Raw genomic sequence first — 24,692 nt, 5'->3', positions numbered from 1 at the left:
AAAATCGGGTGTTCTTTGGCATCCTTTATCATTTAGAGGTAGTAGGATGTATAGAAAAGCATCAATTTTATTGAATTTATGTGCTATAAATAAACTCATTTTGTGCTAAGCCATTACACAGACACACTGTTCACATTTGTCCATTAGTTAGCACTGAAATGTGAACCCATTTGTCCATTAGTTAGCAATTGTGAACCATCATCTCCTACACATCACATACTCCACCGAAGTATGTGTGTGTGATATGCACAAATACACATTTTATTGTAGTGACAGTTCAAGTCGGTGAACAAAGCTGATATGTTTGTATCAATAAAGTAACCAATTTGCATTAACCAAGAGTAAATTTACTCTTGATTAACATTAACTCATAGAATTTCCATTAGATTAATCCAGTCAACAGTAGAGATGAAAAATTTGTATACTGATGATAAGTGGGGGCCCGTACATATCTTAAGGTAGCCTCAGTTGAGTGAAATTAAACCCACAATCAAACTCCAGGCTTGGTGATATAGGTTTTTATATACATTTTGAAACAATGTTTAAGTATAGAGATTTGAAAGCAGTAAGTTGCTGACTGACTAATAATAGTGTTGTGTACTGTTTGTAGATTGTTGACATTCCAGGAATGTTACACCAATTGTGAAACTGCAGATGATGTAGTATTTCACACTAATACTATGAGTGGTTGACTTTGATAATAAAGCCGTCACATTCTACCCTTCCACTCCTGAATGCAGAAGTGCTTTTTTTCAGCTGTACATGTATGGTCACACTGTTATTAGTGTGACTAATATGGTGTGCATACTACTCTTGTAAGGATGTGCCAGTTTGGACAACAATATCACACCTGTGTTAGTGTGTTGTGACCACTACTGTATTTACAGTGTACCCATTAAGTATACTAAAATCTCAACATATTCTCCTACCATTAGAAGTTTCACAGTACCAAATATATTTTGCACTTAGTGTAACTGCAGAAGTTTTTGGAGCTACAGTATGTAACTTATAGGCCAAGTGTACATTATCACTACAAGACATATTACAGTATTATACAAAGTGTCAAAAACAGGTTACTCTAGTATTCATAGCATCGTGTGACTCATGTCTAGTTCAATACATTCTATGAGATACAGAACATGTTCAAATGTATTAACACCATATACATGCAGAATTATAGCTTGAAACTTAGCACTAATATGACTATAAGCATCTACTGCATGGTATTTCATATAACTATTGATACTATAGGGATAGTCTGGAACGGTATACAAAAAGTCAGCTTTTTGAATTTTCCTAAACTCTAACAGAAGCAGTCAAGTTTAGTTGTTCACACTAACAAGCCATGTACATTCAATTCATCAAAAGGAGCACAAAATGAAATGTACCATTATGGAGTTTAACTTGTTAAACGAAGTTAATGTCAGAAGACAACTGCATTGCATTTAACAGCCAGCGTACATGAAGGCGTAGTTGATGCTACGTAGGTATACACAATGGCTGGATGATTGTGGGCCATGTATAATGTATTCATATTATATTGGGTTACACCATAAACGATGAAAGTTTGGAGTGACTACAAGTTTGGCAAATTTGGCAATTCACCAAACTTTATAGTCATCACTGAATCAGCTATTCAGTATATAGTTCCATACCAGTATTAGCTGCATGGTAAATTCACCAAACTTTTGTCTGCCAACCTGCTTCACATTTCGCCAAACTCAAGTCTCGCTAAGCTTTCGTCGTTTACAGCTCCCTGTACATGCTGTGTGCAGTATGTTAGCTAGAACTAGAGCAATTTGTAGCTACATATAACTGAGGAAAACATTTAAGGCTAGATGGCCTAGACCTACGTACCATCACACAGTACATGATTGAATAACTACATACTTAAAGATTTAGTCTCTAGTAATCTACATTTAATCAAAACAACAGCACACAGAGAAATACTATTGCAACTCTCTGAATAGTTTATGGTCTGTTGTCATTTATAACTTCATAGACAGAGTTTTCTTGAAGTTTCACAAAATCAGCTTTGCCTGCCATTGGATTTGTGTCCAAAGATGGTATCTCATATTCATCTTCAGGAGAAGAAAATGGCTTTTTATCATACCTTGACTGCAACTCTACATTATCATATTCATGGCGAGTCCTACATCTCATAAAACATTACAATGACTATTCTAACTGAGTATTGATGGCTTACATGTTTGGTGTAAAATTGTATGTTTTCTTATGTCTTATCACAAAGCACATATAGATGATCACAACAATCAGCAGAATGTTTACCACAAGTGCAACCACAAACAACACAATGAAAACAATAAGGATGCTGCTGTCACCGTCTGATGATTCTGACATCACTACATATGAAAGTAGGAGACAAGTTAAAGTTACTGCCATCTACACCATTTGGAGACCACATTCATATATACAATTATTCACAGAAAGTACAACATAGCGGGAAAAGGTGGCATCAAAGTCCTTCAATGACTGTCTTAGGATTAAACAAAAAAATTTTTAAATTTTATTTATTAAGGCTTTACAGCACAAGTGCTGAAGGTCTGTAGGACACCTGGTCCTACAGCCTGTTTAAAGTTGTTACAGAAAGTATGTTTGAAAAGTGAGGTGGAGAAAGGAGAAAATGTCCATAACTGGACCTGGGCAGCCTTGAATCTGCAACCATCCGATTTAATGCTCAAATGCTTACAGGAGTCTGCTTTAAAATGGAAAGGAACATGTAAATGATATAGCCTTATCTGTGGAAACTTTACAATTTACATAGCAGTAACAGTGACAGTGGTTAACGAATATATGTATGTACAATAATATTCCTTGTAGTTGGTGGTTGAATTACATAGCTATAATGTGATTGGTTTGGGAAATCAGGTCTTATTGTTCATGTTATAAATGGCCCACTTTAATTTGTTGGCTGCTTTTTCCAAACCCCATAAGGGTGGCCTGGGGCATTGATGGAGAGACACTCTGAGGATGGATATATGTAGCAGTACAGCACTGTGGTGTTGTATAAAGTACTTTGCCCTAAGTTTCCTACTTTTAGCCAGCTTTAGTCCTGAATAGCCCATAACTTGGCCTGATCATCTCCACACATTCCCTTTCATTTGAAAACAATCTTTTGCCCTCCCCCACCACCCCTAACCTAATACAGTCAACCTTGAAAAGAAACCATTTTAAAAGGTGGAAACTTAAGCTGATGATTACTTGTATAGTGGAAGTAATGCACTGGTGAACTGCAGCATACAACTGAACATTAATACTGTATCTCTTACCTGTAGCAGTATTAGCAATCATAGCTGAACTTGTAGAGTACTGCAAAGAAATGAACAAAACAAAATAACATTTGTACCAGCGTTGAAACCGGGTCACTACTGCTGACCCGGATGACCCACTGACCCGGATTTGACCCGGATGTGACCCGGATTAAATTAAGCTGAGGCGCGCGATAAGAGCTATGTTTCGGGTATTCTCGAGCGAGCGAGACTACGTTTTGAGCGTTCGATTCGTGTTGAGTAAACGAGTAGTTATGTGATAACTAAGCCGGTAAGTTTATAATTTAAAATCAGTCAGTGGGTTTGGTTCCACGTAGCTACTGTGAGTTTACAGACAGCAATTGGGTGTGGCTTAATACATACTTAGTATTGCAATTTCCCAATATATTAAAATGGGTGTGGCTCACAAAAGCGCTTATCCTGCTGCAAGACTAGACCTAGACTATATACAACTCATACATTGATCGATTAGTGGGCGTGGCTCCACGTAAGCTTGCAGACAGAAACAGACAGTTTCATGCAACAGACTGCACTTACTAATAAATGGGCGTGGCTGAGCGTGTGTTTGTAACGCGATAAGTGGGCGTGGCTCAGGAAAGAGCTACGCGACTAGCGTTTATAGGTTCCACGTCGTTAAACGATCAATTTCGTTTCTCACGTGATCCAATCCGGGTCAGACCCGGATGACCCGGAGAAAATGTGACCCGGATGACCCGACCCGGTTTCAACGCTGATTTGTACATGCACAGTAGAGGGATACAGTGTTCACAATTGAAATGTGCATTTGAAATAACATTGTTTGCAAAATCAAGACACACGGTAGTGTGTTGTGCAGCCCAAGAAGCCAGTGCGCAACACCCGTGAGTATATTGACAGGAAGAAAGAAAACGCAATTTTCGCACCTCCGTAGTTCTGTGCTGCCTTGATGAAACAAGACGATTTTTGTTGTGGACACCCCCTCTAACTTCAGCACTCCACATTCCAAATTTGAGCGAAATCGCTTCAAGCGTTCCCGAGATATGCGACTTCAAAAATTGGCTTAGTTTCTTTGTTGTTTTTCTTATTTTTCTTCCTCTTTTCGCACACTTACAAAAACTGCTATAAAACGAGAACGCCATATCCGATTGCCTTGAAATGTGGCACACAGAAGGGGGGTATAAAGGCGCATCTCTGTACCAACGTTGGAAGCAATACAATAAACAGGCAAAGAGTTATGAGCGATTATTCACGAAAAATAACACCGATATATTGTCACGCCTACAGGGTAAACCGCGTATGGGAAGAAGCTGAAAATCGGTGGGTGAATAGGATAACTATTGAACCTCAAACTTTTGTGGTTGAAAGAAATCGAGCTAAAAACCAGGAAGATACAACGAAAAAACCAACAGTGTGTAACAATTATGCAATCGAGATTAGCTAATAAAAAAAGACTGCTTGCCACGCCTACCAGATAAACCGCTTGGGGTAATGCTTTGAAAATTGCTGTATAGATGGAGTAATCATCTTAGAAAGGCTCTTCAATGGTGTAGAAGAATCAGACATAAAGCCACGGAGTTATAACACGAAATCCAACTTGGTGTAGCAAGTGCGAGATCGAGATACTCTAATAGAGCAGTCATCCTAATAGAGCAGTCACCCTGAAGAGAATTCAAGAGATCAGCTAGAAACAAGTAACCTGTATAGAGATCAGCTACAAAGAAACCACCATGTAGAGAGTTCAGCTACAAACAAATCACCCTGTAGAGAGATCAGCTAGAAGAAGTTACCTTGCAGAGAGTTCAGCTACAAAGAAACCATCATGTAGAGAGTTCAACTACAAACAAATCGCCCTGTAGAGAGATCAGCTAGAAGAAGTCACCTTGTAGAGAGTTCAGCTACAAAGAAACCATCATGTAGAGAGTTCAGCTGCAAACAAACCACATGTAGAGAGTTCAGCTACAAACAAATCTCCCTGTAGAGAGATCAGCTAGAAGCAGTATCCTCATAGAGAGTTCAGCTATAAACAAATCACCGTGTAGAAAGATCAGCTAGAAGAAGTCACCTTGTAGAGAGTTCAGTTACAAAGAAACCACCATGTAGAGAGTTCAGCTACAAACTAGTCACCTTGTAGAGACATCAGCTAGAAGAAGTTACCTTGTAGAGAGTTCAGCTACAAAGAAACCATTCTGTAAAAAGCTCAGCTGCAAACAAATCACCTGTACAGAATTCAGCTACAAACAAATCACCCTGTAGAAAGATCAGCTAGAAGGAGTTACCTTGTAGAGAGTTCAGTTACAAAGAAACCACCATGTAGAGAATTCAGCTACAAACTAGTGACCCTGTAGCTTGAAGAAGTTACCTTGTAGAGAGTTCAGCTACAAAGAAACCATTCTGTAAAGAGCTCAGCTGCAAACAAATCACCAATATACAGAATTTAGCTACAAACAAATCACCCTGTAGAGAGATTCAGCCACAAACAAATTGCCCTGTAGAAAGATCAGTTAGAAGAAGTTACCTTGTATATAGTTCAGGAACAATGAAACCATTCTGTAAAGAGCTCAGCTGCAAACAAATCACCTGTACAGAATTCAGCTACAAACAAATTACCCTGTAGAGAGATCAGCTAGAAGAAGTTACCTTGTAGATAGTTCAGCTACAAACAAATTACCCTGTAGAGAGATCAGCTAGAAGAAGTTACCTTGTAGATCGTTCAGCTACAAACAATTCACCCTGTAGAGAGAGAAGCTAGAAGAAGTCACCTTGTAGAGTGTTCAGTTACAAAGAAACCTCCATGGAGAATTCTGTAATAAATATATCTATTATATATATATATATATAATTTGTACATTTACTGATAAAATCAGAAATATTTAAAGTAAATCTGCTTCATCTTTTCTTCTTCCTGTGGTAAAGAAAAAAAGATATGTTAAAAAAGTCCCAAAGCTGGCCGTAGACCGGCTTTGGGGGTATACAAATACAAAAAGAAGTGGAATCTAATCCAAAACAGCCAAGCTGTAAAAAAAAGAGTGTGGCCCTCAAAAAGGCTATGGTGAAAAAAGATGTGAAATCCAAGGTGGCGGCCAAGAAATGGCTGTGATGGTAGGTTAATGGTAAAAATTTTAATAACGACAATTCAGGTGAATTTTGTGCCAATTGACCAATATACCAACATACACAAAAATAAACAGCACAACCTTACAAAGGAACAAGTAACCTAACAACACAAAACACTAATAACAACTGCAGAAATTTAATCAAATCAAGTAACAGATTCTTGAAATAAATGAGTGAAGAGGGAACCACGAAACTCAGAGATGTCCTGAAACAAGTTTGCAGTTTGCAGGCAAAAGAAACAAGTTTGTGAAGAAACAAGGGTTTAATTTAGTGGAGTGGGGTGGACATTTGTCCGTTATCCCCTCCTCCTTGACAACTTTTTGTCCTCCTCTTAAAATTTAAGGGTTTTTACTTTTACAATTTTCTCATTTTACAGTCAGCTATTGATTAAATATACCTAATCTTGTGCTGATTAGTTTTTAAGTTGGCTAAAATTGCTACCAAATTCAACCCTGTAATATATGTATTTTTTAATTCAGTGCATTTCACTATTAAAGTCCAAACCCATGATAGCTCCCTTTCAAAACTTTTCTCTTCAACAGCTGAAAATAGAAAACTGCTTACTGATCCAATCTCGTGATAGTTGTTTTGAAATTTGTCACCACTATTTTATTAAACTTCCCTCAAATCCTACAGCAAATTATCTACAATTTTCCGTCAGCAAATTATCTACAATTTTCCATTAAAATTCGTTCCAGGACCACCCAGACCCTTCTAGCTAGAGCATGCTACTCATGATGAGTGCATTCTATTGAAACTCCTTCAACCTGTATCAAACAAAGTAGATGACTAGTTGTATGCCTCCTCTTGATATTATTTTGTCAGTTAGTTAGTCATGCAGTCAGGTTAGTAACAAATGAAAATTTCTATAATTTTGTAGTAGAGACACATCAAAATTATTTCAGGTCAATCTGAATACACATTTGGACTAGATTATACCTGACCAATACTGTCGTAAAGGAGAGATGAGAGAGACCTTTGTGATACTATCCAGTATCGCACAATATGAGTTAATAAGCTAAAAGTTTACAACAAGCAATAGAGCTAGAAGAAACAAATAACACTATCAATTTGCTGCACAAAATCACATTTACAATCTATTTCACTTACCAGGTCATCAGTAGTATGTGCTCTGACCAGTAGAGCATACATTGTGTTAGACCGCAATCGAACATTCTCATAATATACTTCGCTAATATTTGACCTACTCCCATCCCCCACCATGTAAGGATAAGGATAGTCACTGATATCACTAGTGTCTACTGTGCCAGTAATATAGGTGTAAGGTTGACCATTACTGTTAGCTGCATTAGCTTGCTCCTTATTAAAAGGACCAATATCCTCCACATTTGTACTACTGGTTTCATCTCCACCAGTCACCACAATAACAGAATAATATCTACATAGGACAAAATGGGTACAATGATTAGTTTTACAGAATCCTTTGCTACTATTTGTGACCAGATCTGAGATAACCCAACCCCACCCAACCCAACTCACACACACACACGCACGCATGCATGCACGCACGCACGCACACGCACACACACACACACAAACACACACACACAAACACTCTCAAACTCATGTTTTTATCACAACTGGGCTGCTGCACTAATAGACTAACAAATATATTTACCCTATCCTTTCTTTAGAACCAGTGGATCTGGTTTCTGCTAAGACCATGTGAAGACCATCAGTGGAGGTATGGCATTGTTCAATGGTTATGGTACTGTTGGAATGTTACATCTTGTAAAGCCCTGTTGAGCCAGCTAGTCTCTATCTTTACTCTCTCTTTTTGGTTGGGAGGTTTGGACAAAGTTAGTCTGTAGGGAATCCAGAGTTGGTCTCTGGCCTTCAGTTGTCTTCTTACAGAAGTTTTAATCCTATAAGTTGTCCACCTATCACCCCTATGACTATTTTGTGGAATATTACTATATATACCCACACAAAAAGTAGGACAAGTTTTGGCATCAAAACTTTATACATACATGTATACAGTGATAGCTAATTATATATGTAGGTGATACTTGGTATGAATTTGTTTGCATATAGCCTTAACCATTGCAAAATTGTAATACAATACTGCACTAATGTATCTACAACACAATGAAATAAAATAAATGTAAGTCACTTACATGATAGGGCCATTAACATCAGATGATTGCTGTATTTCTATTTCAATATTAGAAGGACCAGCGCATCTTAACAGTTGTGGAGTTTTTGGTGTAGGAGGAGCTGAAATGATTCCAGCAGTAAGTGCATGGAAGAGTTAGCTCTTACAAATAATCAAAACATACAAAAGCATGTTGTGCAGCCAAGAAAAGCCAGTGCAGGGACAGGTGTGCAATAATTCAGAAACTGAATTTTTTTTTTCATGCATTCATAACTCAGCAGTACAGTCAGTACCAACATTTTGCTGTGGTGCCTCCTCAGGGTGACCTACTGTATTTCAAACTTGAACTGGATCAATATAGCCATCACTGAAATACGCACCTTAAAAACCTTCTCTGGTTATTTCTTCACATTTTCATAGTAATCTTATATTGCAACATTTTATGAAGTGTACAAATACATAATGAAATAATATGTATGAGGTTGCCTGGTTCTGCAACAAAGTAAAAATATATATATAAGCTTCAAAACCAATGTGCAGTCAGCTTTGGGGAATTGGTATCTTACTGTGAAAATATTTACTGTGAAAATAATATTTTGACAGTAATTAATACATCTTACACGTAATTATCAAATATATATTTAAATATTTGTGTTTACCATCAGGTAGTGTAGACACTGAGATCATTGCTTCAGGTCCTGGTCCCACATTGGTATAAGCCACAATGGAGAACTGGTACTTTGTACCAGGTCTCAGACTAGCTAGATTTAATGAGGCCGATATGTTATCATCGCTGAGCTCAACACTAGTAAAATTATTGACAGTAAATGTATCCATTTGACCAGTATCTTGGTTGAAGTGTGTTTCCATAGCATTATATGACACCTACAAGAAATATGAACCACTAATACAAAACATGATATAGTCATATTATTATACTGTGATTTAGACTTCAATTAGTTTAATACTGAGATTTGATTGAATGAAAAAGTGGGCTATAATCCCCTAGTGCCATGCTCATGTCCTATAGAGACCACACTCTGAGAACGCAGCAATTACGTGCTTGTAACTTTGTCAGCAGTTAAATGGATAAAAACAGCTGTGCTGAATTGGAGGGAGGTGTAATGTGCTTGTTTCCACTAATTGTTGCCACATTTCTTATTTACAAGCAGCTTCCAATGAGTTGAAGTCTGGATTGGTTAGACTTTGAAACACAGGGTTCTACAAAATTTAGTAACCCTCAGGCCCTGTGTTTCAAAGTCTAACTATTATTTAGTGTTGATCAATTTTTGTTTATAAACTTAGCTGAATAATTTACATATAGTTTCATTCAGTACAGTAATCATCATATAGTACGACAGCATACTGTACAGTAGGGACCACAAAAGAGTAGGCGTGGCCCACAAAATAACATCACCCAAAAACCAGCCTCAATTTTCCCTGACGACAATGAGGCAGTATTGGTTAGGAAAAACTAAGCCCAACAAGCAGTCCAGATCGACCTGAAATGCTGTAAACAGTTACTATAAAAGTTTTTTTTAATCATTTAACAGAATTTTCTAATGACTTAGTAACTGAGTGATGCCTTCAGACAAGCATAACTCAATAACAGCTAAGGCTACGGGCTTGATTTTTTTGCTGTTCAATGTTGCTTCAGCCTGAGAGGTGCCTTTTGGCATACCACAATACATACAATGCATTCTTCATGGACTTGCCAGTGTGTCCCTTTCATCTTTGCTGACAGCAAAAAGTGTCAATTTGGCAGCAGCACATGACAGCTTCCCTTCGTAACAGAAATCATCCATATTTTTCATAGTGACCACTTTGATTGCAGAGGTGTTTTTTGAACAGTTCTTGATTCATACTGCTGTGTAACGGGTTGAACATAGCCGACTACAAGGCATAATGAATACTTCACTTTTCAGACGATAATTGATATAACTGGGCACCATTTCTTTCTTTCTTTTGGTATGCGTGGATTGCAGAGGTGCTTTTCGAACAGTTCTTGATTCGAAATGCTGTGTAACGGGTTGAACATAGCTGACAACGGATACTTCACATTTCAGATGATAATTTATATACCTAGGGTGCACGGCGCCATTTCAGATGCGGTATGTGTGGGTTCACTAGTCATAATAATTATTTACAAAAAAAAGTTAACAAGCAAGTACACAAAAAATAATTGGAATTTTCAATTAGAGTGGGGACCATAACACATTGATAAAAAGTACTGAAGCAAGCTGGAGTAGTGCACGATATTAAATCACAGTAAAACAATAAGAAGTGTTATATCCCTACCGTGAATTTCCGTTATGGTATTTTGGAGCACAGTACGGATATAACACTTCTTATTGTTTTACTGTGATTTAATATCAAGCACTATTCCAACTTGCTTCAGTACTTTTTATTGATGTGCTATGGTCCCTACTCTAGTTGAAAATTCCAATTTTTGTACTTGTAGTATAAGAAAGATTTCAATTCCTAACAAAAATATATTATTAGCAAAAAAACTAGCTTTTCCTATCCTTCATGACACGTTGGCAGTATTGGTGAAATGTAATCAACCATCAGAACAATTCAAAAAAGTTTCTATGCAGTTTTTGAATTGAAATTTCTACTGGCTGGCTTAATTATATACTATACACTGTAGCTTATTGATGCCTATACAGACAAGCACAACTCAATGGTTAAAGTAGATGGAGATATATTTTCACAGAGATAAATATGCATCCCAAGAATTGTATCACTCACTCACTGATTAATTCTCACACTTCATTGACAAACAACACTATGTACTTCAATATGGCTTTAGCCCACAATGCCTCTTTGCCAATCACGCATGCTTTTTGCCAATAGCAGAAGCTACAGTGCTATGGACATACTCAACAATGACTTACCTTTGTTCTCCTTTTTCTTTTTGCCTGCTGAAAAAGGTCTCAAGTCGTATGATAGCACATCAATGCTTTTGTCACAATAAAAGGCAATTATCCATAACTTTGTACCACATCTTGTTTTTGCCTTATCTGCTTTACTAGTTAGGTAATGGAGGGCGAACACTGGAGGCAGAGCCTGTATGAGGTGTTCACCATGAGCCAAGGAACCTAAGCAAAAACCTTTAACTAAAGTGAAACGGGACAAAAGCTTAGAAGGGTTTTAAAAATCCAACCCCAATCTACAGTCCACCTCGCAAGCACCACACTTGGTGGTCAAACCAGGGAGGCCAGCTAAGTAAGGGACTTTACCAGTTAGAAACTGGAGGGTGAACACTGAAGTCTAAAATACACAGACAGGTTCCAGGTGAGCTTCTTTCATATTACAGTGTATTTATATAGTATCAATTACATGCAAATGGTGAGCTAAAAGCAAAATTCTGGGTTATAAGTATTTTACTAAACAACCACTAACTGTGAAGTTGGTGATCAGTCCATTAGGAGGATCAGGTCTCTGCCATGTGAGGGATATACTTGATTGTGTTACATTAGTAGCAACAATATCACGAGGCTCAGTGGGAGCTATACAACAATAACAAGAAATTATTATAAATACAAACTGATATTTAAATAACTCACTTCCTTCAGATGTAGTAATCATTTCAGGGATTGATCGACTTCCCAATAGCTCATTTCCATTGTACAGTGCAACAGCTGACACTTGAATCCTGTATGTCACTGACCCATTAAGATTAGTTAGTGTACCAGAAGTTCCAGTAAAGCCCATAGCAAACTCTCCATCTTGTGCTAGTTGTCTCTTCCTCCTATTACTAGTCATAATAGGACCATAGGGACCACTCACTGGCAGGTAGAACACCATGTAGTGAGTAATAACACCATTTGGTGCATCAGGCTCCATCCAGCTTATTGTTAACATAGAGGATGATATGGATTGTGCAGGTATAGTAATGCCAGCAACAGAAGCAGGAGCTAGAGAAGAATGATTAGTGTATAGAATACATATATGTATTACAACGTACGTCCTGGTAAAGTCATTACAGTTATACTGTCACTAAATGGTCCTGCTCCCACTCTAGTATATGCTCTTATTTGTATAGTATATATTGTAACAGGTAATAATCCTTCAACAGTACCCATCAGTGTATCAGTGAATTGTTCAAGTGATGTTGTACTGTTAACACTATACTGTGCTTCATATTGTATGATTATCCCATTAGGAGTATCAGGTGGCATCCATGACAATGTCAAAAGTCTTGGCAAGATAACAGCTGTGGTTAGCAAACGTGGAGCAGTACTGGGTGCTGAAAAATTAAAGATAACTAACTTGTAAAAAGCTCTTATATAATTCACTCACTATCTTGTCCAGATAATCCATACACAACATCACTGAATGGTCCAGTTCCATTGACGTTGACAGCAGCCACTTCTACTGAATAGTTGGTAAAAGCCACTAATCCTGGTATGTTTTCTACATGGAGTCCTGTACTACTACCAGCACTAACAGTTATCAATGGTGATGCACCACTACCTACACCACTACCACCACTACCAACAGGTGATACATCGCTATAGTCACTATCAACAGTTACCATTTGTGATACATTACTACCCACTCTGGCAAATTTAATCACATATCTAGTCACATCACCATTATGTAACCTTTCTTCTGGTGGCATATATGTTACTGACAACATTGCTGGATCAGTATCCATTAATGTGACATCACGTGGTGGACCATCTGGAACTAAAATTAAAATAGAATGATATCACAATTTGAATCCTAAAATTTGGATACAGTGGATCCTCACTAATCCAAACACTCACTAATCCGAACAGTACAAATGACTGTTCTATTAGAGTATTTTGCATACAAGCATATGTTCTATTAGAGTAATTGAACTATGTTCTGTATAATATATAATCAATGGGTTCACTAATCCAAACAAATTCACTAATTTGAACAGACTTTGAGAACAGAGCTGTTCGGATTAGTGAGAATTCACAGTATTGTGTAGGGTATGGTGGAGACTCCATTTAGTTGATTGTAATTTAGTCATTTCTACAAGCAAAAATGGTGTACACAAGCGACACCACCAAGAGTGTCAACCTTTATACCTTTATGACACTGTGTCATAGTAACACCTACAAAATAAATGTTGATGTGACACCCTGGCAGGGTGTTCTAATTTTCTGAAGCTTCCATGGGGTGAATCCCTAATCATCCTCTCTTCATTATTATGGCTTATTTAGGAAACACATGTGACTTGTTAACAGCATTGCAATTGCACTTGCTTGTTTGTCTTTATGAAAGTTTAAAATTTCTTTTTAAAATACAACTACCAAAGAAAGTTTTAATTGTAGAATTCATTTATAATTAGTTCAAGTCAAGTCAGTTCAAGTTATGAAGGTATTGGTAGGCTGGTTTCTGTTCAATAATTTTTTGAGACCTTCGTGATCCCTAATATACAGTACTATCATACTATGATACACTGAAGTCAGACTCAAATGTTTTTGCACTTATTATAATATTCTGGTAGTATATCCATGACTACTTGTAATACTTTACTTACCATCTGGCAAAGTCATCACCCTCACTGCACTGGTAGTATGAACATTAGCTGTATTGTATATTGCTTGTACTGTGATATCATAACTGACAAACTCTTCTAATTCATCAATAGTAGCCCTAGTTGGTGATCTACTAACTGTTTCACTGGCATCATCAGCAAAATCCTCCACACCATCATATGATATGATGTAGCCAATGACATCATCAACATTCGCTACTGGTGGATCCCATGTGACCTCAATACTACGAGGTGACAATGTGACAGCATTAACATTAGTAGGAGGACCATCTATAGGACACTGTCTCATGATAATGATAACTTGTATCATATGTGACTTACAAGTCCTGCCCCTAACTTCATTAGTCCATGGACCAGGTCCTAATGATATAACAGTATATGCTCTCACTCTAAAGCAGTACTCAGTGTTAACAGCTAGTCCAGTTACTGTATGTGTAACTTCATTGTTCAATGGTTGCAGTGTAGTATAACTTCCACCAGCACATCTTCTATATCGTAATTCATATTGAGTAATTATCCCATTAGGTGGATCAGGTGTCATCCATGACAGAGTCAATGTAGCATTAGTAACACTATCCACCATCAGTGATCTTGGTAAAGTGGGCCCTGAAAAATATATTAAATTAAAAAGAGTTAATAATTACGCATATGGCAGAGAATGTGTCAACACTATGTTGGTCTGGACAAAATGAATCTGTACTGTTCAAGGGCTTCATAATGGCTTTTCAATATGAATACTATCAAACAGTCTTCAGTGGCAAAGGCTTTAACTGAAAGGTGCTGAGCAATGAATTTAGTTAACATGTGGGTAGTTACCAGTTATGGTAATAGGAGCCCTTTGTCTTATTTATACTGGCCTATGCAGCAGACACTTTCCCTACTATAATTAATTAATTAAACTCTATAAAGCCATAGTAAAAGAAACTGATGCACTGCACCAGTGTGATAATTATTAATAAGAAATGCAATGATGTGCTTTTCATGTGTAAGTAGTCTTACCACAAGGTAACAGTTAATGTTTACAGCCAAGTTGCCCACCAAGTAAGCATGCAAAACACAAACCAAATTTCAGCAAATCACCCCCAAGATTGCTGAATCAAAGTTCAACTTTCATCTTCACTTGAATCTTGTTTTACATAAACCATAATAAAACCCCAGTACATTATCCAATTGTGTTGAAATTCATGTACGTGAAGATAGGCAATCCAAATTTAAAGACAAGGTCAATACTAAGCACTTGCAAACTGGCTACTAATCACACATTTAAAAAAAAAAACGTGAATATTTGGTCATGTAGGTGTACTACTGCATAAAAGAATAAATGTGAACAGATTAACTAAACCAATCCAAATCACACATCGGGCAAAACCAAACTAACCGCCACCAGTGGATAACTACACTATCGTACAACTAGTTTTGACTCTCAGTACTACTTGAGGCTGGTTTTAACAGATGTCTTTTCTGGGTGGTGTAGAGAGCTCGAATGGCAGCTTCAGGCCTTGTGAAGGACCTGGAATCAGTGGTTTATTGGCGGGTGGCCTGATAATGTTGGCCTGACATTTTTTCTGTTGATTTTGTTACATATCAGCCACTAAGAAGCCAGCACAGCCCTGTAATCTCATGTCTGGACTCCAATCATACTCTGCCTCCATTTTGAAGTCTACTCTTGCCCAACCCACCACCCTCCACCACTTTGTGAGCACTCGTGATACTACTTCCCTTGTCCAAATGATCAGATTTTCTATCACAATTATTTAGCAGGAAACTTTACAAACAGCTACAAATACTGGACGTGGTCTGAAAGGTAATAGAGTGTTGCATCGTTTGTGTAAACTTCATGTGTGCTTGCTATCCTTGGCAAGTTATGCTGACTTGAAATCTTTAAAACTGCCTAAACTTCTAATAGCAATTTGGATCATTTTTCCAAAATCTAGTCACAAATTGAAAATTGGCCTGCACATGATCATTGAATAAGTGGTTCCAAAGAAATCAGAATAATTGTGATGGATTTACAGTTGATTTCACATGCATTCAACACTGACTATTTTACATTCAATCTGCTTGCAAATGTTCTAGCACAAAAACAGCAGCAAGTAACTTTAACCTCAACAAAGGATAGTATGTAAGTGTTCCATTAAGCTACTGAACGTGTTCAATTGCATGTGCAAATAACTGAACGATGCAAAAACCAGACACATGTACCAAGTTTTGAGAATAAAAATTGTATGTTGTTACACCAACCAGTAACTCACGATATTAGCAATAAGCTAATTGTTGTATAGATAGATTAATTATCATATAAGAGTCTTTTGATTCAGTGCTTTAAAAGAAATGCATTCAAAGCCATTGAGTTTCAACACAAACATCTAAACTTGTCTCAAAATAAACAATTGAAATACTCTAATACTGCAGTCACGCTAATAGAACATTCAGTAAATGCAATCATGGATGCAAAGTAGTTTTAAATGTCAACAATAAGCTAGCCACATCAAAAATATTTGTGACTGGATTTTGGAAAAACAATCCAAATCGCACATTAGAAATTTCAAGATAAACGGATTTAAAGAATTGAAGCAAGCATAACTCTCCAAGGATAGCAAGTACGCGTATGAAATTTACACAAAAGATGCATCAATCTGTTACCTTTCAGGCCACGTCCAGTACTTGTAGCTGCTTGTAGAGTTTCCCACCTTATAAGATAGAAAATCTAAGCAGTTGGACAAGCGAAGTAGTATCACGGGTGTTCACAAAGGGGTGGAGGATGGGGGGTGGCAGGGAGGGCAAGAGATAGACCTCAAAATGGAGGCAGACCATGATTGGAGTCCAGACATGAGATTACAGGGCTGTGCTGGTTCCTTAGTGGCTGATATGTAGCAAAATCAACAGAGAAAACGTCTGGCCAACATTATAAGGCTGTCCACCAGTAAACCACTGATTCTTGCCAAGCCAGGTCCTTCACAAGGCCTGAAACCACCATTTGAGCACTCCACACCACCCAGAAAAGATTTCTGTTAAAACCAGCCTTGAGTAGTTTGAGTAGTACTGAGGGTCAAAACTAGTAGTACGATAGTCTAGCTATCCACTGGTGGTGTTAGTTTGATTTTGCCTGATATGCGATTTGGATCGGTTTTGTAAAATCTAGTCACATTTAGTATAGATAATAAGGTAACTTACTATCTTGTCCTGAAGTTTGTACTACTGGAGGATCATTCAATGGTCCAGTTCCATCAACAGTCATAGCAGCAACTGTTATTGAGTAGTCAACAAAAGGAACTAGTCCTGATGTTGCGATTGTAGTTCCAAAGAGAAGAGTGTCACTCACCATATCACGTGATCCAACCCTGGTATAATTTATTGCATAACCAATTATTACTCCATTATGGTCAATTTCTGGTGGTGGTTGCCATGAAACCCTCAGTGATGATGGGTTAACACTTGTTACCATCACATTCTGTGGTGGTGAACTAGGAACTGTGGAGTTATAACATGAGCTTCTCTCACATCATATTATGTGTCACTTACCATCTGTCCATGTTGTTACTGACACTACATCACTATTAACACTAAGTGTACCACTACTATCAGTTTGTACAGTGATGGTATAGGGAGTGTCCTCCTCCAGATTGGTGAGGATAACACTTGTAGTACTACGACCAGTCACCATCACACTTCCACTCCTACTACTAATACTGATATATGAAGCAGTAGTAGTGTATGAGATGAGGTAGCCAGTAACATTAACTGATGGTAATTGGTCCCATGTGACCTCAACACTATGAGGTGAGGTCACTGTAGCTCTGATATTATCAGGAGGACCAGCAGCTACAAGGAAGACCCACATGCATTATTAAACATATTGTACATTTATGCTATGCACACAAACCGCATTATAGTGAAACTTCAATAACTAGGCCACACACACTGTAAAAATATATATACAGTAGAGTTTGAAGCATACAACAGACATCTGGGAACATTGTAGAAGATGTAATAATTATTTTTATTACATTGCAATTATGTTACAGATAAATTAAATCTATATCAAAGCAGCAAAGCTATGAAAAAAGGATGTGGCCCTTCAAAAAGGCCAGGGTGAAAAAGTTAGGAAATCAAAGATGGGAATGGCTGCAATGATGCATCATTGTGGCTATCAGGGTGACTTGTTACACAACTGGACCCTGTACAGGGGAGTTAGGTACATATAGTTGAATTATCTGTCTACAGCATGTTTTTACAAGGCTGAACACTCTACAGTGTAGCTGAATTGACTCCCCACATGGTGACTTGATTGAAAAAAGAAGAAAATACAAAGAAAATAACAAACTTTGAAGACACGTACCTCAATGATGGCAGGGAAGATTCAACTCAAATTTGGAATGGGAGCTAGGTGTTCTATCCTGAAGACATTTCCACAGCAAAAATGGTTAATTACAATTTAAAGACTATCAAACTATAAACACTTGAAAATGGCATTTTCTTGGTTCTGTAAAATGAGTCTGTCATACCAGCATGTACTGGCTGTACTTGTTGCACAACACACTATTGTGTGTCTTGATATACTATAGAGCACACATTTTTCCTCACAGACAAAGCTAGCATGAGATGTTTCTTAGGAAAAGCTAGTCACAAACCTAGCATGTCAGCTACAACAGCTCTATTAAGAGACCTCTGAAAACCAATGTGCGCATTCACAGCTTTGATCTCTGTACCACTACGCTACATTTACCAGGACAATTTTTAGCAATGATCAGCATAACACTGACTACTCCATGGACACTTCTACATATGCTACTTTATTAAAGACAGTCATTAGACCAACACCTGTTCGACAATAACAACAAAGATCAACAGATGTGAGTGAAGATTTAACTCTGTGTTCCTTTGTTTTTGTCAGACATGATGGAGTGAAGCATACACTACAAACACCATATGATGGACCATACCAGGTTTTGAAGTGTTCTGCTAAACGTTAAACTGTGGACATCAAAATTGTATCGTTAGACTGACTTAAGCCTGCATGGTGTATATCAGGGATTATCAACCACTTAATTTTCAATCACCTGTAACACATCATATACTCTGCCAAAGTATGTGATGTGTGTGTGTGTGTGTGATATGCACAAAAACACATTTTATTGTAGTGACAGTTCAAGTCGGTGAACAAAGCTGGTATGTTTGTATCAATAAAGTAACCAATTTGCATTAACCAAGAGTAAATTTACTCTTGATTAACATTAACTCATAGAATTTCCATTAGATTAATCCAGTCAACAGCAGAGAGATGAAAAAGATGATCAATGGGGGCCCATATATATCTTAAGGTAGCCTCAGTCGAGTGAAATTAAACCCACAATCAAATTCCAGGCTTGGTGATATAGGTTTTAGCTATATACATTTTGAAACAATGTTGAAGTATAGATTTGAAAGCAGTAAGTTGCTGACTGACTAATAGTGCATGTTGTGTACTGTTTGTAGATTGTTGAAATTCCAGGAATGTTACGTCAATTGTGAAACTGCAGATGATGTAATATTTTACAATAATACTATGATGAGTGGTCGACTTTGATAATAAAACTGTCACATTCTACCCTTCCACTCCTGAATGCACGAGTGCTTTTTTCTCCACAGTGGAAATGCCATTACTTTGAAAGTACATAAGCTGGTATACCAGTACTGTATGTTCTTTAGAGTAGTCGAGTTAATTATCTAGCTGTTGCATAGCAACCACATACACTGAAACCGTATTGTAAATTTTAATTTTTGTTTCTTCTTCAGGTAGCAAAGAGATTTAACTGTAGAGAAAGCAATATTCCAGTTTGTAAATTAATGTAAATCTGGCTGTAGCGTAGCATTATTATTATATAGCATAATTAATTGCAAGTGCAATAAATTCTTTTTAAACTGAATCTTTGCTGTTGAATGAGGCATGCACATTGCCTACTGAGATGAAGTAGGAAAACATAACATGGCAGAGATTTTATGGTGAGTTTATGAGTTCTAATGAATATTTCAGTAACGAATGTATATTATCTAGCATTGTTTAATTGTTAAATGCGTTGTAGCCACTCACTGGATGGGACAATGTGTTTAGCTACTCTTATCTGAATGTATATTATACTCTTTAAGGTTAACAACATCCACATTAATTTGTGCTGTAGGTCCTATACCATGCACGGTGACATTGTAATTGCTCTCCTTGCTTATTTACCCAATTATGTTCTAAATTGTCAGTTATCCACACTTATATAATTTGAGTATATATATAAGACCATCTGATAGCTATAAAGTAGCATACACAGTACCATTCATGTGAAGTTCTACACACAACGTGAGATCATGTACATAAGATTTAGGTACATCAGTAGGACTATAGTGGGAATTGTATGGGCATGCATGGCAAGGCCGAAAATGCATGCATGGGTGTGTGCTGATGAATAATTTTATAATTACAGCTAAGCAGATTATTATGTTGTGTTCTAAGTTTACTCAGCTAGAAATGCTTGTAAAGATAGCCCATTGTAGCCAGGTGATGGCAAGGCTAGAAGACACTGAGAAAAGAAACCTCGACCAATACTAGTTAGATTCAATCTAGCTGTTGACTCTTCACTTTTGTTATCTAAGGCCAGTGCATTGCCTAAAGACATAAGAGTTAAGCCTGACATGTCCAAGGAAGAAAGACTTGTAGAGTCACTCCTTCTTAAAGTAAGACGGCAACAAATTGACAAGGGAATTGAACGCAAACATATCAAAATGCATAACAACAAGATCTACATACGAAATAAGTTACATGGTCAAGTTATCGATTCAGTATTTGTCCCGTCTCGGTCTCAACAAGATAGAGATGAAATAGATGCTACCCACAACAAAGTTACTGCTGACCATGATTCTCCCACTCAAATGGATTCATCATCAAACTGACTACCTAACAGACAAGCTCATGATTCTACAAATTACACACATGATCACACAATCAATTTCAATGAATCAGATACTAGAAGTGGCAGCAGTAATCTCAAAGTTCTCTTATGGAACGCACGTAGTTTAAATAAACAAATTAATGCTTTTCAATCGTATGTGTACTCTCAATCTTTTGACATAATTGGAGTAACTGAAACTTGGCTCTCAACTAACATTTTTACTAATGAAATATTTCCCTCTTGCTACACTGTATTAAGAAAAGATCGAGATAGTAGAGGTGGTGGTTTATTATTAGCTTTCAAATCTTTCCTCACAGTAACGCAGTTGACCTCTCCAAATGATTTAGAAATAGTCTCTGCTGAGATAGACCCAAATTTGCTCGTGTGTCTGATATATCGTCCACCTAACTGTTCTGATCAATATAATACCTCACTCATGGCATACCTCAATTCATTCGATAGTACCCAAAACATTGTATTATTGGGAGATTTAAATTTTCCTGACATAGACTGGAGTATCTACAGTGGTAGTTCCCCCACAGCTGATGATTTCGCAGAAGTAATATTTGGACTCAATTTGATTCAATGCATAACTGGCCCCACGCATCGCGCTGGGAACACCCTAGACATAGCCTTCTCTAATATTAATGGCCTTCAATATATTGAAACCTGCACAAACCTACCACCCAACCTCTCATCTGACCATTATTTGATAAAACTTCTCATTAACCATGTCCTCAGCATACCTACAAAAATACGTATACAAAGATTAGATTACAATAAAGTTAACTGGGAGGACATAAACCAATTCCTTACAGAATATGACTTTACCTTAGCATTGAATTCTAAAAATGTCGAGTTTATCTGGCTATACCTGAAAACTGCCATAAATAGTGCTTTAAATCTATATGTTCCTAAGATCTCTATTAAAGAATCAAATCATCCCAAGTGGTTTAACCCAACAATCCGTCACAAAATCAAGTGCCTCCGCACTGCTAAGAGACAACTTGTGAGACATCCTACAGAAAGGAAAAGACTTAAAGTGGAGGATCTACAAAGGGAATTACAACAGATGATAACTGAAGCAAAGCATGATTATGAAACAAATCTAGCTTTAAATTATGCTCACAGTAATAGTAACAAAATTTTTAAATATATATCAAGTATCAAAGGGCGAGAAAGCTTTCCTGCTAAAATGTACCACATAAATGAATCAGCATCCCCTGACTTGGAAAAAGCTCAACTACTTAACAATTATTTCCACTCAGTTTTTTCTACATTTACAGGTTCAACATCATCTGTATCTGACTTACAATCAAGCAGTGTCACTCCTCATGTTCAAGATATTCTGTTTTCTGATTCTGATGTCCTTGACTTACTTATATCTCTTGACGAAACCAAAGCTTGTGGCATTGACAGCTTTAGCCCAAAAATCTTCAAACACTGTGCAGGGCCACTACTTCATATAATTTGCCATCTTTTTCACACGAGTATATCATGCAGTTTTATTCCTCTTGACTGGCGCACTCATTGTGTGGTTCCTGTGTACAAATCTGGGGACAAAAGTTCTGTGAGCAACTACAGACCCATCTCACTGTTATGTATTTTATCGAAGGTTCTATAAAGAATTGTGTATAATAATATAATTAATCATGTCAGAGAACAATCCACCAAACATCAGTTTGGTTTCCTTCCTAGAAGATCTACGTTACAGCAGCTACTAGTATTTGCAGAAAAAGTCTTTGAACCTAACAAATGTGAAGTGGATGTAGTATACATGGATTTCAAGAAAGCTTTTGACTCTGTCTCTCACCACCACTTACTTGGCAAATTACAAACCTTTGAAATAACTGGTAAAGCAAGACAGTGGTTTGAAGCATATCTACATAATCGCTATCAATGTGTCAAGATAGGAGATTCACTGTCAGAATTATGTTATGTACATTCAGGGGTGCCCCAAGGAAGTGTCTTAGGACTTTTGTTATTCGTCATTTTCATTAACAACCTACCCGAATTCATTCAATTTGCAACTCCTTTTATATACGCTGGTGACGCCAAACTTCTATATGCAATTAGATCTCGTGAAGATACTGCAAAGTTACAAACTGATATCAACAGAGCTTCTAATTGGAGCACCCTGACTGACTTACCTTTCCACGAATCCAAATTTATTCATTTACGTTCAATCTTCTCGACTACAACAGTCCCCCTACATACACCATCAATGGAATCCTATTAAATGTCTAGCACAGCATAAAGATCTTGGAGTAACATTCACATCTGACTTCAGCTGGTCAGCCGGCACACTATGTACGAAAGCTTACCAAACCTTAGGACTTATCAGAAGAACATTCCAGGTTAACAGTGCTGAGGCAAAGAAACGTCTATACCTAGCACTAGTCAGATCACAACTACTATATTGTTCACAACTATTGAGGCCTCAACTAATAAGAGACATTACTGCACTAGAACGCATTCAACGAAGAGCCACTAAATATATTCTTAACGATTATACATCCTCATACAAACTCAGACTGGAACAACTGCATGTCCTGCCTCTCATGTATCACTACGAACTCCAAGATATACTGTTTCTAATAAAATCATTAAAGTCACCTACTGATAATTTTAACATCTACAACTACATTACTTTTGCAAGAGGCAACACCAGATCTGGGATTAACCAAAAACTGAATCATCCAAGGACATCATCAGTAACACAACATCATTTTTACTTTAACAGGATAGCCAGACTATACAATTACTTACCAGTCATTGATCTTTCACTATCTACCAACACAATTAAATATCGTTTAACTAACTACTTATGGTCGCATTTTACTAATAACTTCAACCCTGAGAGAGCTTGTACATTTCACCTTTTGTGCCCATGCCATCGCTGCTATAGAGCGCCAATTTCTACCAATTTTAACAAACTCTAGCTATCTACTGTAATTATAACAAGGGGGTGTCACGTCGGCTCACGCTGTAGGTAGATCTGCGACCGCGGTCAAAGTCTTGACCGGGGTAAATTTCACCTTGACCCTTGACTTGCAGCGTTTATCGTCTTTGACCTGTGACTTGAGCGTTTCTTGTCGAACTTTTGACCTACACTTATTTCTCTATTTTCCTATACGCACCTGCGCTTGTAACCTAGTATAATATTTTCTTAGTGCGTGCTACCAGCAGCTGGGAGAAAAAATCATTATAATTACGGCAAAATGCCTGTTGGAGCTTTAAAACATCTTCTTAGAGATCCTTACTTTCTTGTGAGTTACGTATAATCCCGTAAACTTGATAATAGCTACGTATAGTTTTCCATTGTGGGTTTCGAACCTTCCGTATCGTCTTGACCGTTGACCCACTGTAAGAGCTATTTAGTGGCCTTGACCGTTGACTTAGAGTTTGACCGCGGTCGCAGATCTACCTACAGCACGAGCCTGAGTGACACCCCCTTGTTATAAGTAACTAACAGTTGTAATTATTAGCTATTGCTCTGTATTGTATGTATGTTTCTTTGGCAGTGGGTATCTATTACCCACTGACCTTTAATGCAGTCCTGAACTGCATTAAAAAGTATTAAAATAAATAAAAAGGCATAATACGCATATGGTACGTACCATACGCGTATGTACCTTACGCGTACGGTACAAAATACGCATATGGTATAGAACAATTGTACTGTTACAGCTGTGAACTCATCCCTCGTAGATATCCTTACAATGTAGGGTGATTGC

At 37.4% G+C, this 24,692-nt stretch overlaps 2 protein-coding genes across 2 annotated transcripts; one reads left to right on the top strand and one right to left on the bottom strand.

Moving 5' to 3' along the window:
- Positions 1-1,841: 1,841 nt before the first annotated feature.
- LOC136254975 (protein sidekick-1-like) lies at positions 1,842-20,700 on the bottom strand. Its single transcript, XM_066047695.1, has 15 exons — positions 20,613-20,700; positions 17,561-17,860; positions 17,213-17,509; positions 14,360-14,644; positions 14,021-14,308; positions 12,805-13,194; positions 12,470-12,751; positions 12,069-12,419; positions 11,905-12,011; positions 9,159-9,384; positions 8,522-8,621; positions 7,494-7,782; positions 3,291-3,330; positions 2,207-2,363; positions 1,842-2,152 (listed from the first exon to the last, which is right to left on the bottom strand). Exons 1-15 carry the CDS (start codon positions 20,698-20,700, stop codon positions 1,972-1,974), a joined length of 3,381 nt encoding a protein of 1,126 aa, XP_065903767.1. The 3' UTR covers positions 1,842-1,971.
- Positions 20,701-21,391: 691 nt separating this feature from the next.
- Positions 21,392-22,579, top strand: LOC136254974 (uncharacterized). Its single transcript, XM_066047694.1, has one exon. The coding sequence runs from the start codon at positions 21,392-21,394 to the stop codon at positions 22,577-22,579; it is 1,188 nt and encodes a 395-aa protein (XP_065903766.1).
- The last annotated feature ends 2,113 nt before the right edge of the window (positions 22,580-24,692 follow it).

This window comes from Dysidea avara, chromosome 5 (assembly GCF_963678975.1).
Source record: "Dysidea avara chromosome 5, odDysAvar1.4, whole genome shotgun sequence".
NCBI classification, from domain to species: Eukaryota; Metazoa; Porifera; class Demospongiae; order Dictyoceratida; family Dysideidae; genus Dysidea; species Dysidea avara.
The sequence above is the reverse complement of the archived record's forward strand: the minus strand, read 5'-3'. Positions and strand labels throughout refer to the sequence as shown.

What these genes read in the sequence shown, in the direction of transcription:
- LOC136254974 (XM_066047694.1), top strand. Translation starts at nt 21,392, where the DNA reads ATGGCATACCTCAATTCATTCGATAGTACCCAAAACATTGTATTATTG.
- LOC136254975 (XM_066047695.1), bottom strand. Translation starts at nt 20,700, where the DNA reads ATGTCAGGCTTAACTCTTATGTCTTTAGGCAATGCACTGGCCTTAGAT. An exon ending in AGTAACAACATGGACAGATG is followed by an intron (nt 17,510 to 17,560) that starts GTAAGTGACACA and finishes ATAACTCCACAG; the next exon opens with TTCCTAGTTCACCACCACAG. An exon ending in TACAATTTTACACCAAACAT is followed by an intron (nt 2,153 to 2,206) that starts GTAAGCCATCAA and finishes TATGAGATGTAG; the next exon opens with GACTCGCCATGAATATGATA.